This window comes from Struthio camelus, chromosome 4 (assembly GCF_040807025.1).
Source record: "Struthio camelus isolate bStrCam1 chromosome 4, bStrCam1.hap1, whole genome shotgun sequence".
NCBI lineage: Eukaryota > Metazoa > Chordata > Aves > Struthioniformes > Struthionidae > Struthio > Struthio camelus.
The window spans coordinates 61,615,701-61,636,338 of NC_090945.1; the positions used below are offsets into that span (position 1 = coordinate 61,615,701).

Consider the following 20,638-nt stretch of genomic DNA (forward strand, 5'->3'; position numbering starts at 1 on the left):
GGGAAAACGGGAAACCTTGGATTTGAGCAAAATGGTCACAGCACATGAAATGCTAAAGGAAAATCAGGAAAGAAGCACCCAATTTCTCACAGATGGGTTGTTCAATTTTTAAACCAAGGGAAAAGTTTTTTCTTTTCAGAAGACTTTGAAAGTGAATGCAGTTAGTCAGAGTGGATGGGGAAGAGTCTGACCTAAGGGTGCAGATATAAAGGAAACTGTTTGCAAATCTGTATTTCCAGTGTCAGATTTCAGAAGCTTGCCTGTTTTCCAGTACTGTGGCACTGTACTGAGGTACCATGGCAGAATACATGCATAAAAGGGCAGAAAATAAATGCTGGTAAAGTATCAGAGGTACATTTATGACACCTGAATATTATATTCCTAGAGACTCATATGTACAGCTTTCAAGTTACATCACTAATCATTCAAATAAGACATTCTTCCCCAATTGTTTCCAATTTTGAAAGATTTTTTTTTCCTGGAAATTTAGCTTTTTTTTTTTTTTTTAAACATGATAATCATCACTGAGCTTTCACAGTGCAATGTTCTACATTAAAATGCAAGTGAGAAACATCCCAAGTGAGAGAGATTTTAATTAGCACATATTGTCTCTTTCCAACTGCCACATCAGCTTAAAGTCCCTCTAGCTGAATTTTGCAGATTTAACTCTTCAAAAAAATCATGCTTTTAGAAGTACAAATGCTGGGGGGGGGGGGATCACAAAAACTTCACAACATATAATTCTCCATTTCCAAACATATTCCTTAGCAACTAAACTGACTTTTCCAAATTTCAGATTTGGTTTCTCTTCCAATTAAGATTAAGCGCTTCAACTTCCAAGCTGGCCATCTCTTCCAAACTAAAGAACGTTTCTTTAAGTTACAAATGAAGCTAGGAATTAACCAGTAAGATTAAATATAATCAGATAAAGAACACCTACTTACTGAAACATACCCTTAGTTGTGCGATGAGAACCAAGCTAACTTCATATTTAACACTAAGCACAAAGCATCTTGTTTTTTCCACACCTAAATCACACACGTGCACACACCCACCCACCCCACCACCACCAAAAACAACCCACCACTGAATGACAGAACATTTTTGCCTTACAGGTACCTATGCTATTTTCTTGTAATTTTCTGTTCTCTGTGACCTCTACTGGTTCATAGTCCTTTGAAATTGAACTCTTTAGTGATGACAATTCACAGTGGCATCTGCTAGTACTAAATGAACCTTCATGTAGTACGTTTACCTGAAGATGCAACTACTTTGAAAAATAACTATTTTTAGCCTTCTCTGACACCTGAATGCAGTCTTCCAGACCTTTCTGCACTTGAATGGATGTGATCACTTTCACATTTTTGCAGGGAATTTCAGAAACTACCACAACCACTAGGCATGCTCTAAAACCTGAAGTCCTTTGACTCCGCTAGGTAATTTTACTACACTATCTAGCGTGATTTTTCAAGGCAGGCTTAACAAGAAAACTTGATCAACTCTAACTCATACCATAATTACTTTCACTAGATAAAAGCTGTCCTGTACTTTTCTTTATAGAAATCTTTTCACTTCAAAGGTGTCTGAAAATATTGCCACTATTTAAACTAGAATAAAACACAGCAAAGGGGTTCACACACTTGGGCCGCTTTTACAAGAAGTTTACTTCTTTTTACACTTTACCTTGCAGAGTGGAAAGGATGCCTTGGGAGGCATCGCTAAGTGCAAAAGGGGCCACGAACGGCTAGAACACGAGTTCTGTGCTGACTCCAGCTGGCTCTGGCTCCAACACTGCTAGACCCTTTCAGCCCTGTTCATCTGTTCTCTTTGCAGATTCTTATCTCAAGCATACTTGGGACCTGAACTTCTGTTCTGACGTTCCGATTTTAAAACGAGTAATAAAAATAAATCTCTCATCCATTTGGATATACAGATGGCTATATGCTAACTCTCAAAGAACTCAGACTCTGAAATTGTAAGTTTATAGACAAGACTAGATTAGCTACATATGCAAAAAGGTTTAAAAATATAATTTACAATTTATTTTCAAGTTTCATTTCTCAGACATGGCGCTCATGGCTCATGCATAATTAAACAAAGTGTCCATTAGACACAAAGTTCGAAGAAGAAATATCCTTAATCTATGGGAAAAAAGCCTGTTACAACTTTAGCTGCTTCGTGTAATAAAAAGGAGAACAAAGTTTGTGATTGATGTTGGGCGGGGGGGAGGACGACACGTTTAGTACTGTATACTCATGTAACATCGCCTATCTTTAGGATCTCAATTATCTTCCCTTATCAAAGAAAGTACCAAAGTCTTCACCTACATAGACTAGTCTTATTTTCCAAAGACAAGTTAGATTTCTAGAAGAAACTGCAGACAGCTAAAAACAGATTCTCCTTTCCCAATTTCCTTAAAAAGCTCTTCTTTCCTGTTACCTTCTTTGGGAGGATAAAGTGAATGGAGATGACTGCTCAGAACTACAAGCAGATACTAGAAAAGCAGGACTTGATCCTCCCGTTAGCAAAGAACGGAAACAACAATTCTCCACCATCAGTTCTGGAGGAAGATATAGGTTGCTTGCTGCACAAAAAAACACCTTCACACACAAACACACACACACGCCCAGGCACATATCCTAGAAAGGAAAGTGCTGCAAAGAAAGTTGTGCGAATTCTTCCTTAAAACCATGGAAAGAAACATATTCTGCATTTTCCAATGTTCCTCAAGGGTTTATTTTCAGGAATGGAAAAAATCCAAGTGTTCTTATATTTGAAGTTTATTTCTAGGCATGTATTTAAGGGCAACCTCTCACAAAGATCAGGCAATTTCCTTTGGTAACTCAAACAAGCTATAAGCATGGGGTTTTGTTTGTTTCTTTCTTTTTTTAAATTGGTGAAGTGTAAATCTACTTTAAAAAAAAAAAAAAAGCTAAAATTTCAGAAAGCCACCAACTCTCCTCTTTGCCAAAGGCAAGGTTTTATATCACTCCTGACAGATTTTTGCCTGATCTGTTCTTAACTGGAGACACTCACATTTCTTGGAAAAGAAATCTATTTCAGTGCTTCAGTGTACCTGCTATTCTGTATGCTAAAACGGCTTTCCAATCTTTCACTGCAGATCGTGTTTAATTAGGTGTCATTCTTGTTACTCACCCCGGATGTTTTTTCTCTGGCACCCATCTTTCTTGAAATGCAACGCTCAGAAGTGGGTACAGTATGCCACCTGAGGCCTTATCAACGATAAGCAAAAGGCAATTCATGAGTCTTTCAGGTATAGTTTTCTACATCCCAGCATCTTATTTGCCTTTTTCAAAATCTCAACATTACTGACTCACGTGTGTCTGAAAATTTACAATAATCCTTGATCCTCCCCTGCCTCAATCCAAAATACTGCTTAGCCACTACACAAGTTTGCTGGTTTGACACCTCAAAAACAGGCAGGAAAGACCAGTGACATCTACCAGTGAACCACCGAGAGTTCACTACAGGGAATAGCTGTCCCTTCTGAGAACTTCAGACTAAAGGCTTTCCAAAAAAAAATTAGGCTATCCATCCACATTTGTAAGGGAAACCTGAAGCAAACCAGAACAAAGAAAGTCAATCGTATACATGTATTCACACTTATACACACGTACATATATACTTATATACACATACACACACAAACACACATATACATATATATATACACACACACAAAAACATCTTGGGGCATTTCCACTGAAAAGCGGCAGCGGTTGTTGGCATGAATATAACGACAATGTTAAAAAAGCATGGCAAGCCAGCTGTGTCCAGCATGCCTGAGATAAGAAATCTACCTTTCAACGACCAGAAAAAGTCCTAAGAGGGTTACAAAACTTGGCCAGTTTTTCCTCTTTTTTTTTTTTTAATTATTTTTAAATGCTAAATAATTCTCCATTTAGGAAGTTTTTAGTTATGCTCTGTGTGTTTCTCTCTGAAAACGGTCTCTGTAATGCCTCAACTTTGAGAGGTAACCTGGCAGAGCAACAAGAACACCTGCAGCCAGGAGACTGCTGCTCTACTCTAGTTACCAGGAATGACGACATTTTTCCAATTCTGTAATAAATATTTATTCCATTTGTGAAATAGCTAAGCTTGTTAATCTGAGAGAAAAAGCTCTGATAATTTGTACCAAAGATTCAAGGAATTTGGAAGTAGGGAGGAAGGTCATCAGGCATTTCAGTGGAAACCTGTGGTATAGTCACTATTTACAGGAGAAATACCAGACTGGGCACCCATTGAAAAAACAACAAACAACAACAAAAATCAAAGCAAACCAAGCCACCCTAAAAAGCACTGCAGACAACAGAATAGTTTTGACATAATGCAGGGGGACAAATTGCCCTGCATGCTGAAGAGTCCCCTAAAACCACGTTAATATTCTTTGCATCGTTCTCAAAGCTTTACAGAGGCTCAGTGATCCTCACTGAGTCTGAGCAAAGCCAGCAGCTTCAGAAAGCCCAAGAAAATGCACCACAAAAATTATTACTGCTAGCTGGTTGCTGATTGTATGCCTCTTCTAATTATAATACCTCTTACAATAATGATTTCTACACCTCAATCAAAACTAAAGACAGAATACTCCAGTAAAGCCACTATGAAAATAACATTCTTATTATGCATTTGTATTTTGACTGTCAAACCCACAGTAAACAAGAATTTCCTATAGCCATGCACACAGCCACAACACATTTACTGGATAATCACTGCTCAAGGGATTTATGCAAAACAATTCTCAAGTAGTTTACTTCTCAGGTTTCAATATACAGTACTGGATACATTTTCTATTTTATTTAAGAACAGATTTTTCAGACAGAATACTAGCCAGAAAGATAAACATAGGCTACAGCAAGTGAAATTGCACAACAAAAGTCATATCCTATCAGCATAAATAGTATTCCTTCTATACAGTCATCTCCCCGTTTTTAATTCCATCAGCAAACAGCGGTTGTTTTGCACACTAACTGGCATACCAGGTATTTGCAAATCTAAATATGACGAAAAATTACAGCTGCAGAGAATTTCAGCATCAAACATATACCATGGAGAAAGAAATTCATTAAACCCTTTAAATGACTTTACAAGCTGACAAAACCTCTTGCCAATATGTCTAACAATACCTCAACTATGCTCATTAGAACAAAAAATCATTATCATGAGATGGGTGAGGAGGGAAGAGACATGAATTTTTAACTACCCAAATACATTAAAATCTTTGGATTTGTATTCACCATATGTTAATGAATATTGTATCAGTTTGTTTAACTCTTAAAAAAAAAAAAAAAAAGTATGAAGTCCCACAGGGCCAAACCCTGTCCTTCAGCTCCCACTGACCTCAATGAAAATGATGAACATGCACTGGAATTTGAGATTTACATTTAAATATAGCAACAAAAAGAGAATTGTTCAGTAAGATCACTACAAGTCAGAGAAGCAGCACTTCAGAAACAAATCTTGTTACTAAAACACTGGACAGGAAAGACTGTAGACTAAATACATCTTCCAGAACACAGCTATCTGAATATTTTAAGAACTGCGTTTGTACCATTCACCTTTGAGCACCTAGTGAAATTCATTTAAAATGAACTCTTCAAGGCTTGGGTGGGAAGGTGTTGGCTTTTTTTGCTGCTGTGTTTTGTTTTAAAGAGGCTGTTATCTTATTCAAACTGTTATTCAACCTACGCCTGGGGAAAAACTTAACCATGGTAACGTGGGCATTTCTCACTTTAAACAGTTAAAACAGCACATGCTTCTATCAACATAAATACACCTCTTAAATTCTTTTCTGAAACAGTATTCACTATTCATATGGCTTAGAAATAGTTTTAGGAAGCTGAAAAAGAAAAAAAGTCTAATCTACCACATTACTGAACTCTTTCAAACAACAGAGGATACAGGTAGCCACACAGGTTCCTCACCTCCAATAAAGGACTAGAGGGTTTAAAAAAAGCACTTCAAAACTCAAGCAATCTTCTCTCACTTACAAAAAAAGCAGCAATACAAGAAAATGAAAGGATCACTACGGTAAGAGCCATCTGAAAAGGGATCACAGCACACAGAGGAGGAGGGGGAAAAAAAAAAAAAAGAGAGAGAGATATTTTCTGAAAATTCTTTCCTCAAAGCTTCCAAATGAAGACAGCATTCAGAAGGAAGAGTTCAGCAGTATATAGATGGTGTGACTGTGGTGCTCCCTGTGCCAATCACTGTCTAATTACACAGAAGGCAAGTTCTTGTTCCAAAATCTCTATTTTATAATTATCCTGGTAAAGGCAGGTAGGAATATTCTTTTAACTGGGGGCATCAAGGTACAGATTAAGTGATCTGTGCAAAACTTAACTTTCAAAGATGACTAGAATACAAGTCAGATCTCTCCCTTTCTTCCTCCCCAAATTTCAAGGGGAGGAATAAATAAAAAATTTAAAGCTCATGATTTCTTTGGGTCTTCCTCTGTTGCCTTTTGGTATTTTAGTAGGGTTTTTTTGTTTTTGTTTTTTAAAAAGGTTGATCAGCAATTGCAAAAGCCTGAAACTTTCATCTTAAAGAACAAATTAACTGTTTGACTCCCAAAGCAGCAGCTTGGGAATAAGACTGAATTTTGTGAGACTTGTTACAGTGCTTGGCAATGCTGAAAGACAACAGAAGACCTGTTCCAGGGCTGTGCAAACCAAAATCTCTTCTCCTGAATCCCAGTCCCATGCCACAGCTGCAAGATCATCCAGCCTTCTTTACCAAAAACACTAATTCGGAAATAAAGACTTTGATATTGTGAGCAAATCAACTAGGCTGTGGATAAAGAAGTATCAAAATATGGAAGGAAAAAATCCTGACCTTCAACATGGGACAAGTTTTCTCAAGAAAGTATTAATGAAGCTAGAATGCAGTTCCACATTAACCACCTTTACTGCTAGAAATAATGAATTTTTGCCCTCCCATATCCACACTACTTAAACCTACTCCCCCAGCTAGGCATATTTCACTCAAAGAAGGTTTGTGCGTGCTCTAGTTCAGATGAGTGAAATGATCCTTGTTTAAAAAATAAAATAAAATAAAAATAACAACAATAGTTATTTTGCCTAACAGAACCAAAACAAAAAGAACCCAGCACAAACCAACCAACCAACCCACCCTCGTGCTCTTTCACTAATCTGGTTTAGAGAGCATCTCAGGAAAATGCATTGCACATCTGAAGAAGTGTTGATCTTCAGTACAATTGTGGGATGGAATGAATAACTAGGTTCAGGTAGAAAACTGCACTGGCTTTATTACTAGAGAAACTACAGTATGTACCATGGCATGTATCCCGAGAGATTTACAGCCTGAAAGAAGGACAACTGCTCTGAGATTGTAGGAAAAGAGGAAAAGAAAAAAATAGTAGTTCTGAAAATGAAAGAGATAACTAATAACAACTTACAATTTCATCTTAGTAATTTACACTAGACTGGACTATAGTACCACACGTTTTGTGTGATCCTCTAATCCTGTAAGAAATTGATACGCTAGATCTGTCACTGCAAAACCTGATCTCTCACTTCCTGCTCTGGGGTTTCTCCTCCAAGCCCAACTGATGTCTGCTTGGTCTCGAGGAAGGGGTTGAAATTATGAGCATTTGAAGCTTGTATGCTTTAGGTATCCCAATGTTATCTAGTTGGGAATTACAGTCCTGTTCTCTTGGGTTAGACAGGAGGAAAACAAAGATAAATGAATTCCACTCTTAAGATATCGAATCTAACATACGTTTGATGCACATAATCTTCAAGCAATAGCAAAGGTGGTTTGTTTTTCCAAATGATACAAGTTCAGCTGTTATAGTTTGGACACCTACAGGCTTATCCCACAGACTTTGGCTATTAAAACTTTGTCAGTAACATATTAACTAAGCAACTGTCAGCAGCTGACAAGCAACTAAAAGACAAATTCTTTACAGAGGTTCAAGTCATAAATATTAACAACGATAACTCAGAGAGAATTAGTACGGTCAGTCTCTTTTCTCCAGGCCCTCATTTTTCTACGGTGCCTTCCTATGGCCTGCCTGTTACCTTTCACACTCCCGGATTCTTATTCCATTTACTGTTTTACCTCCATCAGAACTAGTTTTCTTTGGAAGTACAAAAATCAAGAATCAGAAAGAAGACAAGCCTTTGTTTTTTCTGTACACCTTAGGAGACTAGATGGACAAAATGCAGGCAACTATAGGTAGCACTATTTGTTACTGAAGAACTAAGCACAAAGAAAACATGAACTGCTAGAGAAAACAAAAAGAATATATCTGTATTTAAAGTGAAACATTCACCATAATCTTAGTGTAAAAGTTCTCAAAAATGCTATTTTACCTACTCAGTGTTTTCCAAAATTACCATCCAATCACATTTCATTAGAATCTTCTTTTCAACTCAAAATACTATACTGAAATATTTTCAGCTTTAGGGACATATCAGATTACAAATACAAAGTAAAAAGCAACATGAGCTGTTGCCTATTATTTAGGACTCTGGTATACTTGATTTTGTACATTTAAATCCGTATGGAAACTTACCATTGATCTTTCAGAATATCCAAACAAATGGCCCCAGTGACTGAGCTAATATTAGGATGCCATATTTTGGTGATAAACCGCACCTAGAATACAAGATAATTTTTAGAAATAAAGATGTTTATTAAATGCAGTACACTAAGTAAATGTATCTTAAATGTACCACTTCTAATTATAGTACAAAGAAATACTAATTTAGGCTATATCAAGCAAAACCAACCAACCAACCAGAACAGAATATTTTAGGAGGCCTCAGGTTTGCAAGGACACTTGTTAGACAGAGCCTTGCTTTACTCAGAAACAGGCTAGCATCCATTTGAGGACATCAAAATCATCCACACCTGTTTTCTCATATACTCTCATGTGGGCACATCCCCCTCATCACACCAAGCTGTTTATAAATATCCTCCAGCAGTACCAGTGTTTTAACATAAGCAGATGGTCAAATGCAGACATACAACTTCCAATGTTGTCAGAGAAATCAGTTAAAACACTGGAAAGTCTGCTCATTTATCAAAGGGAAACAGGTCCCTGAAGTCTTAATGCAGGCATAGGATCTCACTGTTCAGCTAAATTGTTGGTAGCTGCATGAAATACTATAAAATTTCCTTGGTCGATGCAAGACTACTACTTCTTTCACCATCAGAGTTTCATCATCTTTGTTATCCTTACACACAAAGCTTCTCAACGAATCTAAAAATCTAACCATACGACAGTTATTTTTCTCTACTGTTGGAAGGATCTTGTCCCAATATTCACTTATTGATCATGTCTGCTTTTACACCAAAATAATTTATGCTCATAAAGCAGGAATAAAATCCAATTTGATTTTTCTTCCAACATAGAAAAGGTTAAAAGAAAGTCATATTTTCTTCTGAAAGTCTCAGAAAACAGTCTTCTGAAAGTCATATATACTGGCTGCCTTCAGAATTTCTTCCTTTGTTTTCTTTAAACATCTTGCATGTTAAATGTCTTCTAGTGACTTTGCTCTGTCAAGTGTTTCCCATCTCTCCCTTCACACCCTGAACCCCTATCAAACATTCTACGTGGCACACAGATTTTCCTTCAACTTTTGCCCCTAATCTGCAAGCAAATCGGCACAAAGAACACATTATTTGTCAGGCACTACAGCAAAACGCTGTATGTGCAGGGCTGTAATAAAATTAGTGCAATCATGGCATATAAATAGGTTTTGGGTGAGACCACAAGAGTTCTGCTTTCCAGGACAGAAAATAAGAGATCATGTCAGCCGAACCATTTATTAACTAGCTCAAGTCTAGAAATCACTTTGAAAATGTAAAAAGTCATGTAAATACTAGGTAATTTCTCACAGTGAATGAAGGCTAACAATGGCTGCCAAAGCACATTCTGAACAGGATAAAGAAATCTTCCAGATGAAAGACAGGGCTAAACGTAAGCAAAAAGGCCTCCAATCAAAACTACAGGGACTCCAGAATAAGCACTTCTGTGTCACAGTGCACTGAGCCTCTTAACGGCTGTCTGTAAGCTTTGGAAGGGGAAACCACCAAGCCCTAAAGCAGCAATTACACCATGGTCCATAGACCCATGTTTCGGGGTCTGTGACCCATTTCAGTTCTCCTTATTTTAGCTCCCACCAGAATACATGTAGATTAAAGAGCTGAAACCAGCAGACTTTTCATTAAGAAGGTCTTTCTGCATCGTTCACTCCAGACTCAAGGAAGTGATTCAAAGCACAAGAACTAAGAACAATCTATTGGCATCTCTCCCTTTCTCTTTGTCCCCAATCCCTTCCCTGTACTGCACGCCAGGGTGAAAATAATCAGGATCTAGGACACGTTCTTATAGTTCAAAGACATCTTTCAGACTGAAAGAGAAAGCCAATCAAAAAGCTGAGTCAGGTAACTCATGAGTCTGAAGACTGGTCAGAAGCCACTGAAGAAAAGACTGAATTGGGGTACAGGAACATACAATTGCAGCTGCACATGGCCTGGGGAGAACACTATTTTTTATTGATTTCTTTTTCTATCTTCTGAAGATGGAAGTGCAGGCACAGATTAAAAGCGCTAGAAAGATGCAGGAAAGATGCAGGAAAGCTGAAAGGGCAAATAAGTTGCACCAAATGTACAGCAGGAAGAACAACCCAGAAGACTGCAAAGAAATTTATTTGACGGCACAAATGAATTTAACACAGCCATTTCTCACGTCTCTCATGCTTGTTCACACATTCAAACATGAGGAGAATATCTCAGGCATTCCTCCAATAGAGTTGCAGTAAGACCACACTGTTTGCAACGTTCCTTCAAGTCACAGTACAGCTGTACCTCTCACTGCACTTAATTACTACTGGAAACCTGGTGGCTTTAACTCAAGACTCAACCAAGAATAACCTAGGGAATCCAAGGAATTAGTTAAGGATAATTACGTATTTAATATAGCATTTCTTTTGCAAAGAACTTTCAATAATACTGTGAAAATAACCAATACTCTCAAAAATCAAATTATAACCATCTGAAAAACATCTTTATCTTGCCAAAGAGAAATGATGAGAGGGTCAATAAGGTGGTGGTAGCCATTTCAGTACAAGCTCCTCCCTAAAATAATCAGAATGCATTTCTAATGAGATGCAGTTATGCATGCTGCATGATTTCTAACTAGAGAAGACAGTTCCAATGTCTATCTGAAGGAGGCCTCTAAAATGGGAGATGGGTGCTACAAAGAAAATATACACACAAGCAAAAGAATACTCAAGGACAACTTACTGACAATTTTTTTTTTTTTTAAATAAAAAATGTGTTTATAGTACCTTAGGAGGATTAAATGGATATGTTTCTGGAATTTTTATCTCTAGTTGGTATCTTCCACCTGTAAAAGACAAAAACAAGTTAGAAGTTAAAACGACAGAACATTAATCAAGCATACATTCTCACGACAGCAAAGCCTATGTTTCTAAATATACAGGTTGTCAGGTAACTTAAATATACTCAGAAAACATTATCTAGTAGTATCTTCTAGATTTCATCTATTTTATACAGAAACAAATACATATAAATCAAAGTCACGTTTGCTTAAAAAAATCAGAATGTATATTTCTTAGATATGTTTAGTGTATACATCACCTACAGTTGCTCATTTTTATCATTATAATTTCCACGCTCCATTTTAGTAAAATAGACTGAAAATATGAACGAGATAGTCCCAAAACTGATAGTGGAATAAGCCACAGGAGTGCCCAAGATGAATATGGAATATTACAGTATTTTTGCTGTTTTCTGATGCCTCATATGAACAAGCTTTCTTCAAATTACACAATCAAAATTAATTTCATTTCCTTTCAAAATTTCTAGACCGGAAAAATGTTCAACTACATAATTTAAGAAAAGTTCCCACTCTTTAGAAGAAGATCTGCTTCAACACTATTTCCACTACGTGCTACATTACTATCCACTGACTAGTGGAGTTGTCACTTTCGTTCCAGTTCTGCAAACACTTTTGCATACTAATAGTAGTAATATGTTTTGCAAGATTACAGCATGTAATAAAGGTTGGTTCAGTCCTCCAAGTTCATGCTGTCTTCTACCGCCTTCTTTTAAACAGTTGTTTTTCTCTCCCTTTTACAGTATCATTATCTATTCCTATTCCAATTATAGCTTTGTTAACTTTCAAAGTTTTCTATCAATATTTCTGTTTTCTGGGGCAATCTCAAGCCCTCTCTGCCTATTCACTAAGATTATTTGCCAGGCCACAGTTTAATGACCCACAAAACAGAGAGTAACAAAACATATAACCCAATTTAGATGTTCAGTTTTATAGAAACTGAAAGCATTGCTCCTCATGTGCAATTTCTTCCACGGTCAATCTCTGTCCTTTCGGAAATTAACATTTTCCATCCTTAAATTTACTGTATTACAATTTATAAGTTTCCTTGAAATAAAGTTAAAGCACCTGCAATCCATTTCCTTTGAGATTTCGAAAGCGATTTGTTCTACAGCTAATCAGTCTCTACATACACAGCTCTCAAGTAGTCTCAATATAAGCAGCGAGACCCACATGAATGAAAAAACTTGCAGGAATACTCCGAACACTTACAGTCTATGGGAATTTTATCTGTGACAAAATACACATAATTCAGTCTAACATTCAGGCTAGATATTTTGCACTACTTTCTAAAAGTGTTTTTTAACCCCTCACTTAAATCTGCAGTAAATCAGAAGATTTAAAAAGAAAAGAAAAGAGAATAGAATAAAAGCCAATGAATCCAAAATTATCACCATTAATGTTTAAGTTTATTTCTCATCCTTGCTTCTAGGAGAGCACAGCTAAAATATTTATGAAGATATGTATTGTTTACATCAACAGCAGACCTTAAATAACCTTGCTTTTTATTAGTTTGAATCAAAGTATAATTCAGTAGCATTTTTTTTTCCTACAGAATAGAAGAATTAGGCTGTTCCTGTACTACCAAAAAAAAAACCAAAAAACAGCACTATCAGTCTCTGTATGATTTTACTGCCATACCGTTTTGTAAGGAAATATAAAACCTATCCTTGGATATTACAATTTCTTCTGTTTACCATTAGATTCTGCCTGTAAAAGACAGGCTATTACAATTTTCTGCATAACAGGCTATTCAGCTACCAAATTTTTCCACCTGGAATATACAACTCCAAATGATTTTAAAACAACAAGGAGAAATGAGTTGGCAACATCATTTATACAGATTCATTGTTGTGCACTGAAATTTACAGTTAAAAATACGAGCTTGAAGACTGAACAAATTTATCTGAGTATCTATTAATTTAATTTCCTCAATATTATGTTTAAAATGCAAAGGACTAGCATACTAGCTTTTGTATCCCAATATTTTTGGGATAGCCTATTTTTGAAATATGTTTTTTAAAAGCAGTAGGCATATGTTTAGCTTCTTCCTCCAACTATTTAACACTTGAGATCAAATTAACCATTTACCGAAAAACATTCTTTCTGTACTGCTACAGTAGAGTAGTTCTCACAATACAGTCAAAATAAATTGCAATAATTTGTCTTGAAGAAAATACTCCACTATAAAAACCCCACAATTACTGTGGCTCACACGCAAACTTGGCTTCAAATTAATCTATAGGTTTTAAAAATCTATCTAATGAAAGATCATGATCGATATAAACACAGCAGCCATTCAATCTACATTTTCAAAGGTCCTCTCTCTAAATACATCTATTTTCATGTGGGATGCAACAGCATCACTTCAAGCTGTGTGTCTTGCAACATTGTTAAAATTGGTCAGTATACGAGTTGAAATCATTTACAAAAAATAAAAGCTGAAAAATTTGTCAACTATGAATGGTATTCTTCCTCTCAGTCCTACTTAAACCAATGTCCAAACATGACCTAAAAAGAATTCTGCTGCAGCAGAATTTTGTTTTCAGATACCTTATCAGTTGTGGCCTACAATAAATACTGTGGCTCTTTCACTTAACCATGGTCTTAGAACTTCCTTCCATCCCAGGGAACTGTCTGTCCTGAACTACCGAGTTACTTACCTCGTGTCCATAAGACATTTGTTGCATCATTGTTAAGACTGTATCTGACAGGAATCAGTCACGTTCAAGAAATGGTGGAGTTCCAAAGTAAAGCACATAAGTGTTAGAAATGCCAGACTTAGGGCTGCCAGTAACTTAATTTTGCTGCTTGGGGCGTATGCCTTGCAGCTTAGTGGAAGTATATGATCACATTATTTTCCCATGAGATCCCTGCCATAAGCAGTATATACAACAGTTCTACCCAAACAAGGTGATATTTACCAGAAGAATTCTGCACTAAACACATACTGCTAATTTTCATAAGCTGGATACCCTGAATATGTGAACACACAGTGCTCAAACTTTCAAAATTCTGGTCCAAGTGAATTATCCAGCATCCCGCAGAAATTTCAAATAACTCTCAACGCATTTTCTAAAAAAAGGTCTGTTTATAAACGGAGGTAACACAGGCCTAGAGGAAAAAAAATGGCAAGTTGTGACATGCTAACTCACCCAAAGAAGATGAAGTATGTTTGAAAAAAAGCAAAAAACAAAAAAAGCTAAACCTCAATTCAGATGTTTCCTCATTTCCTAGTATCCAGTACTTAATTTTGCAACCTTAACATCTGTAAATAAGCTCTGCATTTACAAGACCATCTAGATTTTTGAAAGACCTATTCCACTTCCACTGGAATGATCCACTTCCAAGTAGGTCACTGACAGGACTCAGTATTTTAGGTCCACAGCCCAGCTCTTCCTTTAAATTGAATGTACATGTTATCACAGAGGGCGAGCAGACATTCTCCTCTGTGAACCAAACGCCAGTGGCTGATGAGAGGAGAATACAGAGGTCTGGGGGTAGGAGGGACAGGGGAACTGCCATCTTTGCTAGGCCGCAGAGAAATCCTGGGACTCAGGTTCTGAAGGGGAGGTATTACAGACACTTCCACTTTTCCACTCGCTCTCTTCCAGACTTGTTTTCACTCTCCCCCCACCTTCTATCCCTACCCAGTACTCTCCAGCCTTTGAGGGAGGTGGCCTGCTGCTCCTTGGCACGCCCTGGCCCCAGCAGGGGGAGCATTGAGGGCGCTGCCCTGCTATCAAGGCCAGTGCTGCTGCACAAGCAGCTTCTAGCCCCAAAGAGAAGCATCGCCAGGCAGGTCCTGCTCAGGGAAAATGGGACAGTGGGATTCCCACTAGTACACACGAACATGCTTTTGAGTGCATGTGTATATATGCATACACTGCCACTTTTAGATATTTTTATATTTAGATAACTTATTAGAATTTATTTACTTTTCAAACTATCAATAGACAGGATGAGTTTGATTTCTAGACAAGACTCAACTTCTCTTCCTAGCTCCAAGGCATAAAAATACTAGAGTAACTCAAAATTTGAGTGAAAAAATGTTTTCAACAACACAATTTGTGTGAAATGCTTCTTGAGACATTTTTCATTACTGAAAATTTTGATAAAAATTCAAATCACAGTAGATATCCCGGCATTGAAAACTTGGATACAACACCAGTTAAACTTTCATATATTTTTATATATGTGTGTGTGTGCGTGCATACATATATACACATTACTTATATCATTAAGCATCTAGCAACTTTTAACTAAAGGTGTCTCTGCCACCTCCACAGATATTATACACCTGTAAACTTTCTGTTTGCGTAAGCGCTATTGAACAATTTAGGATCGTTGGATAAAGTATGCTTTACTAGCTTCTGATAAAGTTTTTATTAGTTTCTGTATGTTTTAAATTATCTTACTTTTTCCAGACTAAAGAGACATATGATCACTGATAATCACCTAGAATAAACTAGAAAGTCATAAGGTGTAATTTTCCAAAGACATTAACAGATATCAAGTTCTCCTATAGATTCCCCAACTCCAGCATAAATTAAGTACAGCGATCCATGGATGTCACAGATTAACCCCAAACTTTACTTACAATGGTATCTCTCCCCGAGATAGAAAAACGTAACAATTTTTTTTGAATGATCACCACATTAGATCACAGAAATACATGTACAGTTACAGTAGATTCTGAAGTTCAGTTTCTTAAGGCTTACACTACATCATTATATGTTGCACAACTCAAACCTGTAAATTAACCTTTGCTGTAGGATAGGCTGTCCTGCCATAGAACAGATATACCTTCAAGTGAAACAAAAGTTGGACTGAAACATTCTCAAGGCTAAAAGTTCGTATTTAAAAACAAATAATTTCAAACCGTAAAGCTATACATCAAGACACGTTATCTGAAACATACAATGATTTCATAATCAAAAACATTACTTGCCTTCATATGGTGTGTCTGGAGGTCCTGCTATTTCTCCTCTTAATTCCGTAAAATTCTCATCTACAAGATCTACTTTAATTTGATTTTTGCTCGTCTTGAAAATAAACAGAGAAACAAAGAGTCACAAGTAAGCATTTGATATACAGATTTCCTCAAAAAGAATATTTTAATTTTTGGATTAGTTTAAAAGTAACCTAAATTGGATGCCTACGCTCCAAATGGAGTTTTAATCCATTACAAACAGACAAGTCTGTGAAGCATTAGAACTGTCAATAATATTATACAATCACTAAAATAAGCAAAGTAATCCAGCAATATAATATCTATTTTTATTTTTTAATTGATTACATTTCAAAACAATCATTATCTTCCAAATTAGCTATTTATTCTAAATAGCTTAGACAGAAGAAAATTTAATTGCTCTAAACGGGGGGGGGGGGGGGGGAGGGGGGGAATGTCAACGTGATTGTTATTTTCGCTGGAATGTAAGAAGACTTCCCCAAGAAGTAGAACACTCACTATTTTTAAACAATATGATGATCTAAATGGGACACTGCAATTTTTAATATTTAGGTGTACGTTACTTTTTTATATATATATATATATATATATATATATATATATACACACTTGAATTTCATTGTCATCTCCTCAGCATTTTCATAGCCCTAACACTTGTCTACAAAATAAAAACACTGTATTTCAATACTGAGAGAGCATATGTTTTACAGAAACAATTTTTCAGAAGACTTTAGCCAGAGCTACATGTTCCATTCAAATTACCTTCCATTTCCAAACTCAGTCAGTAGTATTAGAGGAATTCATACAAACCCCCCTAGCAGTAATTTTTTTGGCACTACAAAGCAGAATCTCCTTTCAGAAGCACATTTAGATATACCACAAAGTTTTTAGAGGTAAGTTGTTCAAGAGTTGCCTATTCTGCTACTTCTGTACACCACACACACTGAATGAAACAGGGATTTTCTGGATCCTACATTATTTCCCATAAAAACTTCACATCATCTTCCTAGATCCTCACAAGTGTTCCAACCACTTCCATGTCAAAAACCCTGTGCAGCTACACTTCTCCTTTCTCCCTCAGAGTAAATTGTGCTGGTGAAAACTGAGAGAGAAGAGTTAGGTCAGATAAAGTTGATGTTCTTCGATCCACCAAAGATTTGAGCTGCTAAGGATGCTGAATTTACTCAACAAAAGCCAGACTACCTCTATTTGTTCTGTGGATTCAGTCCCTCTCACCAAAACAGAGCGTGCACTCTTCTGATGACAGGCGCTCACAGATATAAAGGAAGCATTCTATTTAAGAGTTAAGAAATCTCACTAAAGTAAAAGCTACCAAATCACCAGTGGGTTATGCGTCGACAATATTTGGCTTTAAAACTTGGATTAAAAAAACCCTCAAACCATATAAAGGAGATGCAACACTTGCAGCTCCACAGGTGAGGAAAAGTACTGCACTTAAAGCAAAGATTCAACCATGTTGCTACAAATTAAGAATGCACCATCTGCCTCCAAAATTGGGATTAAGTATTTATTGATTTGTTTTACTAGGTTCAATTTATAAACTAGCTTTTTCCACATCAGATCTTGTGTTGCTTTTCATAACCTTAGGTAAGACCTCAGAGAAGGAAGTTACTAATAGATCTCATGAAATTATATTCCTTACGTTTTTAAGCTTTTAGATTGATCTCCTTTCTGTTATTGTTCATAGAAGTTCCCTGACCAGACAGCACTGAAAGAATGTTTTCTTTCAAAGAACCTGTCAAAACTTAGGTTTCCATAGCTTTTTCTCCCCAGCATTTCTGGCAAGGAGAGTGACCAGTGCAGTACAACGGCCTTCCCAAAACAGCCGGGGCACACTGCAAGAAACTGGCTCTGAATCAAGACTCACTCTCTCACAGAGACTATGTTCCTCTTGCAAGCTTTCCAACCTGCCTTTTAAGTTTTTTGCCATCTCTATTCCAACTGGCAGGTGATTCCACAATCTCATGATTGTTAAAAGCCTTCTAATCTACAATTTAGGCAAATTTATAATCTATGTACACCCACCTGTTTCTGTGACAGTATTTTTTCCCAACTTGAACAGGTTTCTTTCCATCTCTAGTATTTATTCCACTTCTCAATATATGGTATCAATTTCCTTTCTCAGCCTTCATTTTGCTCTAAACTAGCTAAGCTTTTAATTTCTCTGTACGTTCTCCACCCCAGGATGACCTAAGTAGCCCCGCATACAGGAATTTAGATGAAGTTTCAGAATCAATGGCCCAAACGCTTTATTGTACTTACTGAAAATACATCACATTTGCCTTTTTCATGGCTGCATCACCTCAGCTCAGTTCTCAAATGTGAGAGATCTGGTAAGCCTTGCTATAGAGGTTTCACTCTTCTTCAATGTCTGCACTGTTCTCTCATCAGAGGTACTGCCTCTGCACCTCCTCACTTAGTTCACAAAGCAGCTGATAGCCTTCTAGGATGGACTGACTGGCTGGGACATGAGGGGAGAGCAGGGGATGTTGTCTACCATACTTCAGCAAGGCTTTCAACAGTTTCCCATAACATCCTTATAGGCAAGCTCAGGACATAGGGGCTAGATGAGCGGACAATGAGGTGGACTGAAAATTGGCTGAACGACAGAGCTCAAAGGGTTGTGATCAGTGGCACAAAGTCTAGTTGGAGGCAGTATTCAGCAGTGTACCCAGGGGTCAATACCGGGGCCAGTCCTGCTCAACTTACTCATCAATGTCCTGGATGAGGGGACAGAGTGCACCCTCCGTAAGTTTGCTGCTGATACAAAATTGGGAGGAGTAGCTGACACAGCAGGGGGCCATGCTGCCATTCAGAGGGTCCTCACAGGCTGAAGAGATGGGCAGAAAGGAATCTCACAAAGGTCAACAAAGGGAAGTGCAGAGTCCTGCACCCAGGGAAAAATAACCCCAGGCAATAGAAAAGGGATGAATTTCAGTCTATGTTTGGTTAACTCATGTTGCAATTCATTCAGTTTTCTACTTCAATGTTTTCTAGAAGGCCCTGGACATTGTTGAAGTTGCTTTGATATTTACCTTCACCTTCCATTCCAAGGAGTACTACACTAGCTGTTTTCCGTAACATATACTTCTTGACTTGATTAATTTGGTAAAAACAAAAAAACCTATCACTAAGCCTATGATCACTTCCTTCACAAGTCAGTGATCTCAGTCTCCCCCATCTGAGATCGAAGGATTGTTTTTACTACTACCATTGTGGCTATTTCCATACTCTCTTTTCCTTTATACCAAATCTAAGGAAAAATAGCAGGCTACATTACACTGTCCCAGTATTCAACAGGGATTCATTTAATTTGGGGATTATGCTTAAATTCTACCCATCCTCCCATACAACAACTGCCTTTCTTTAGATAGCTGAAGAATCTTTTCATACTATTTTGATAGCCTTTCGATGATGCAACTCAGTTTCCTTTGCCAGTTCTCGCTTTTTTTTTCCACTTCACAGTTGTAATTAATATTTAACTATATTGAAGTGATTATTCATCCAATTAAATCTAGAATGTTTTTCTAGAATATTTCCCCTTAATGAGGGTCAAGTACGATAAAATTACCTGATTTTAACACCTCTAACAGAATAAACCCCTGGCCTCCTTGACAATCATCTGAGTTGTCCCTATGAAGGTACCAATAGGAAAAGCTCCGTTAAATTCTCCAAGAGTGCCTTTCTGACACCAGTGACTTTAGCTGCAGAATTTATGAATCAACTAGTGATCACACAAGTTCATTTTCTAGAAGCAATTCTCCTACAAAAATCTTGTTACTCTTCCACACCAAGTCTAAAATAGCATCACCTCCTGTTGATTCGCTAATAGTTTGGTGACTCAATCATCTGGCTAACAAAACCTTAAATATCTGAGCCATGCCATCATTAGCAGCCTCCCAAAGACTGGGCATTCCATCACCTTCATCACAGCAGCTGCTGATCTCTAATTTTTAGACACGTCTTTGCCTGCCTCTTCTAAATAAATCCCACAGATTGCCTGCCTCCTCTAAATAAATCCCACAGAAGATTTACACTATACAGTTTTATTATTTAAATATCTTCCTTGTGCAAGAAACAACCCACCCCAGCAGAAACTTTGAAGAGTAAATTGTGCCAATGTGAAGACTCATCAAAAGAGTCTTCTCTGCTTCTAATAAAACTCTTTTTTTTAAAAGAGCAGCTCCATATCTCAAAATCTTACTGTTCACAGACCATAAGCACTTATGCTCCTT

The 20,638-nt window shown here is 37.1% G+C and overlaps 1 protein-coding gene across 1 annotated transcript in view; it reads right to left on the reverse strand.

Annotated features, from left to right (window-relative positions):
* The window catches only part of UBE2K (ubiquitin conjugating enzyme E2 K), a 40,429-nt gene that overhangs the window by 6,477 nt on the left and 13,314 nt on the right, over positions 1-20,638 (reverse strand). The window contains exons 2-4 of the mRNA XM_068943125.1: positions 16,362-16,455; positions 11,340-11,398; positions 8,558-8,640 (exon numbers count right to left, since the gene is read on the reverse strand). Coding sequence (XP_068799226.1) covers positions 8,558-8,640; positions 11,340-11,398; positions 16,362-16,455 — 236 coding nt within the window. The remainder of the gene's footprint in view (positions 1-8,557; positions 8,641-11,339; positions 11,399-16,361; positions 16,456-20,638) is intronic.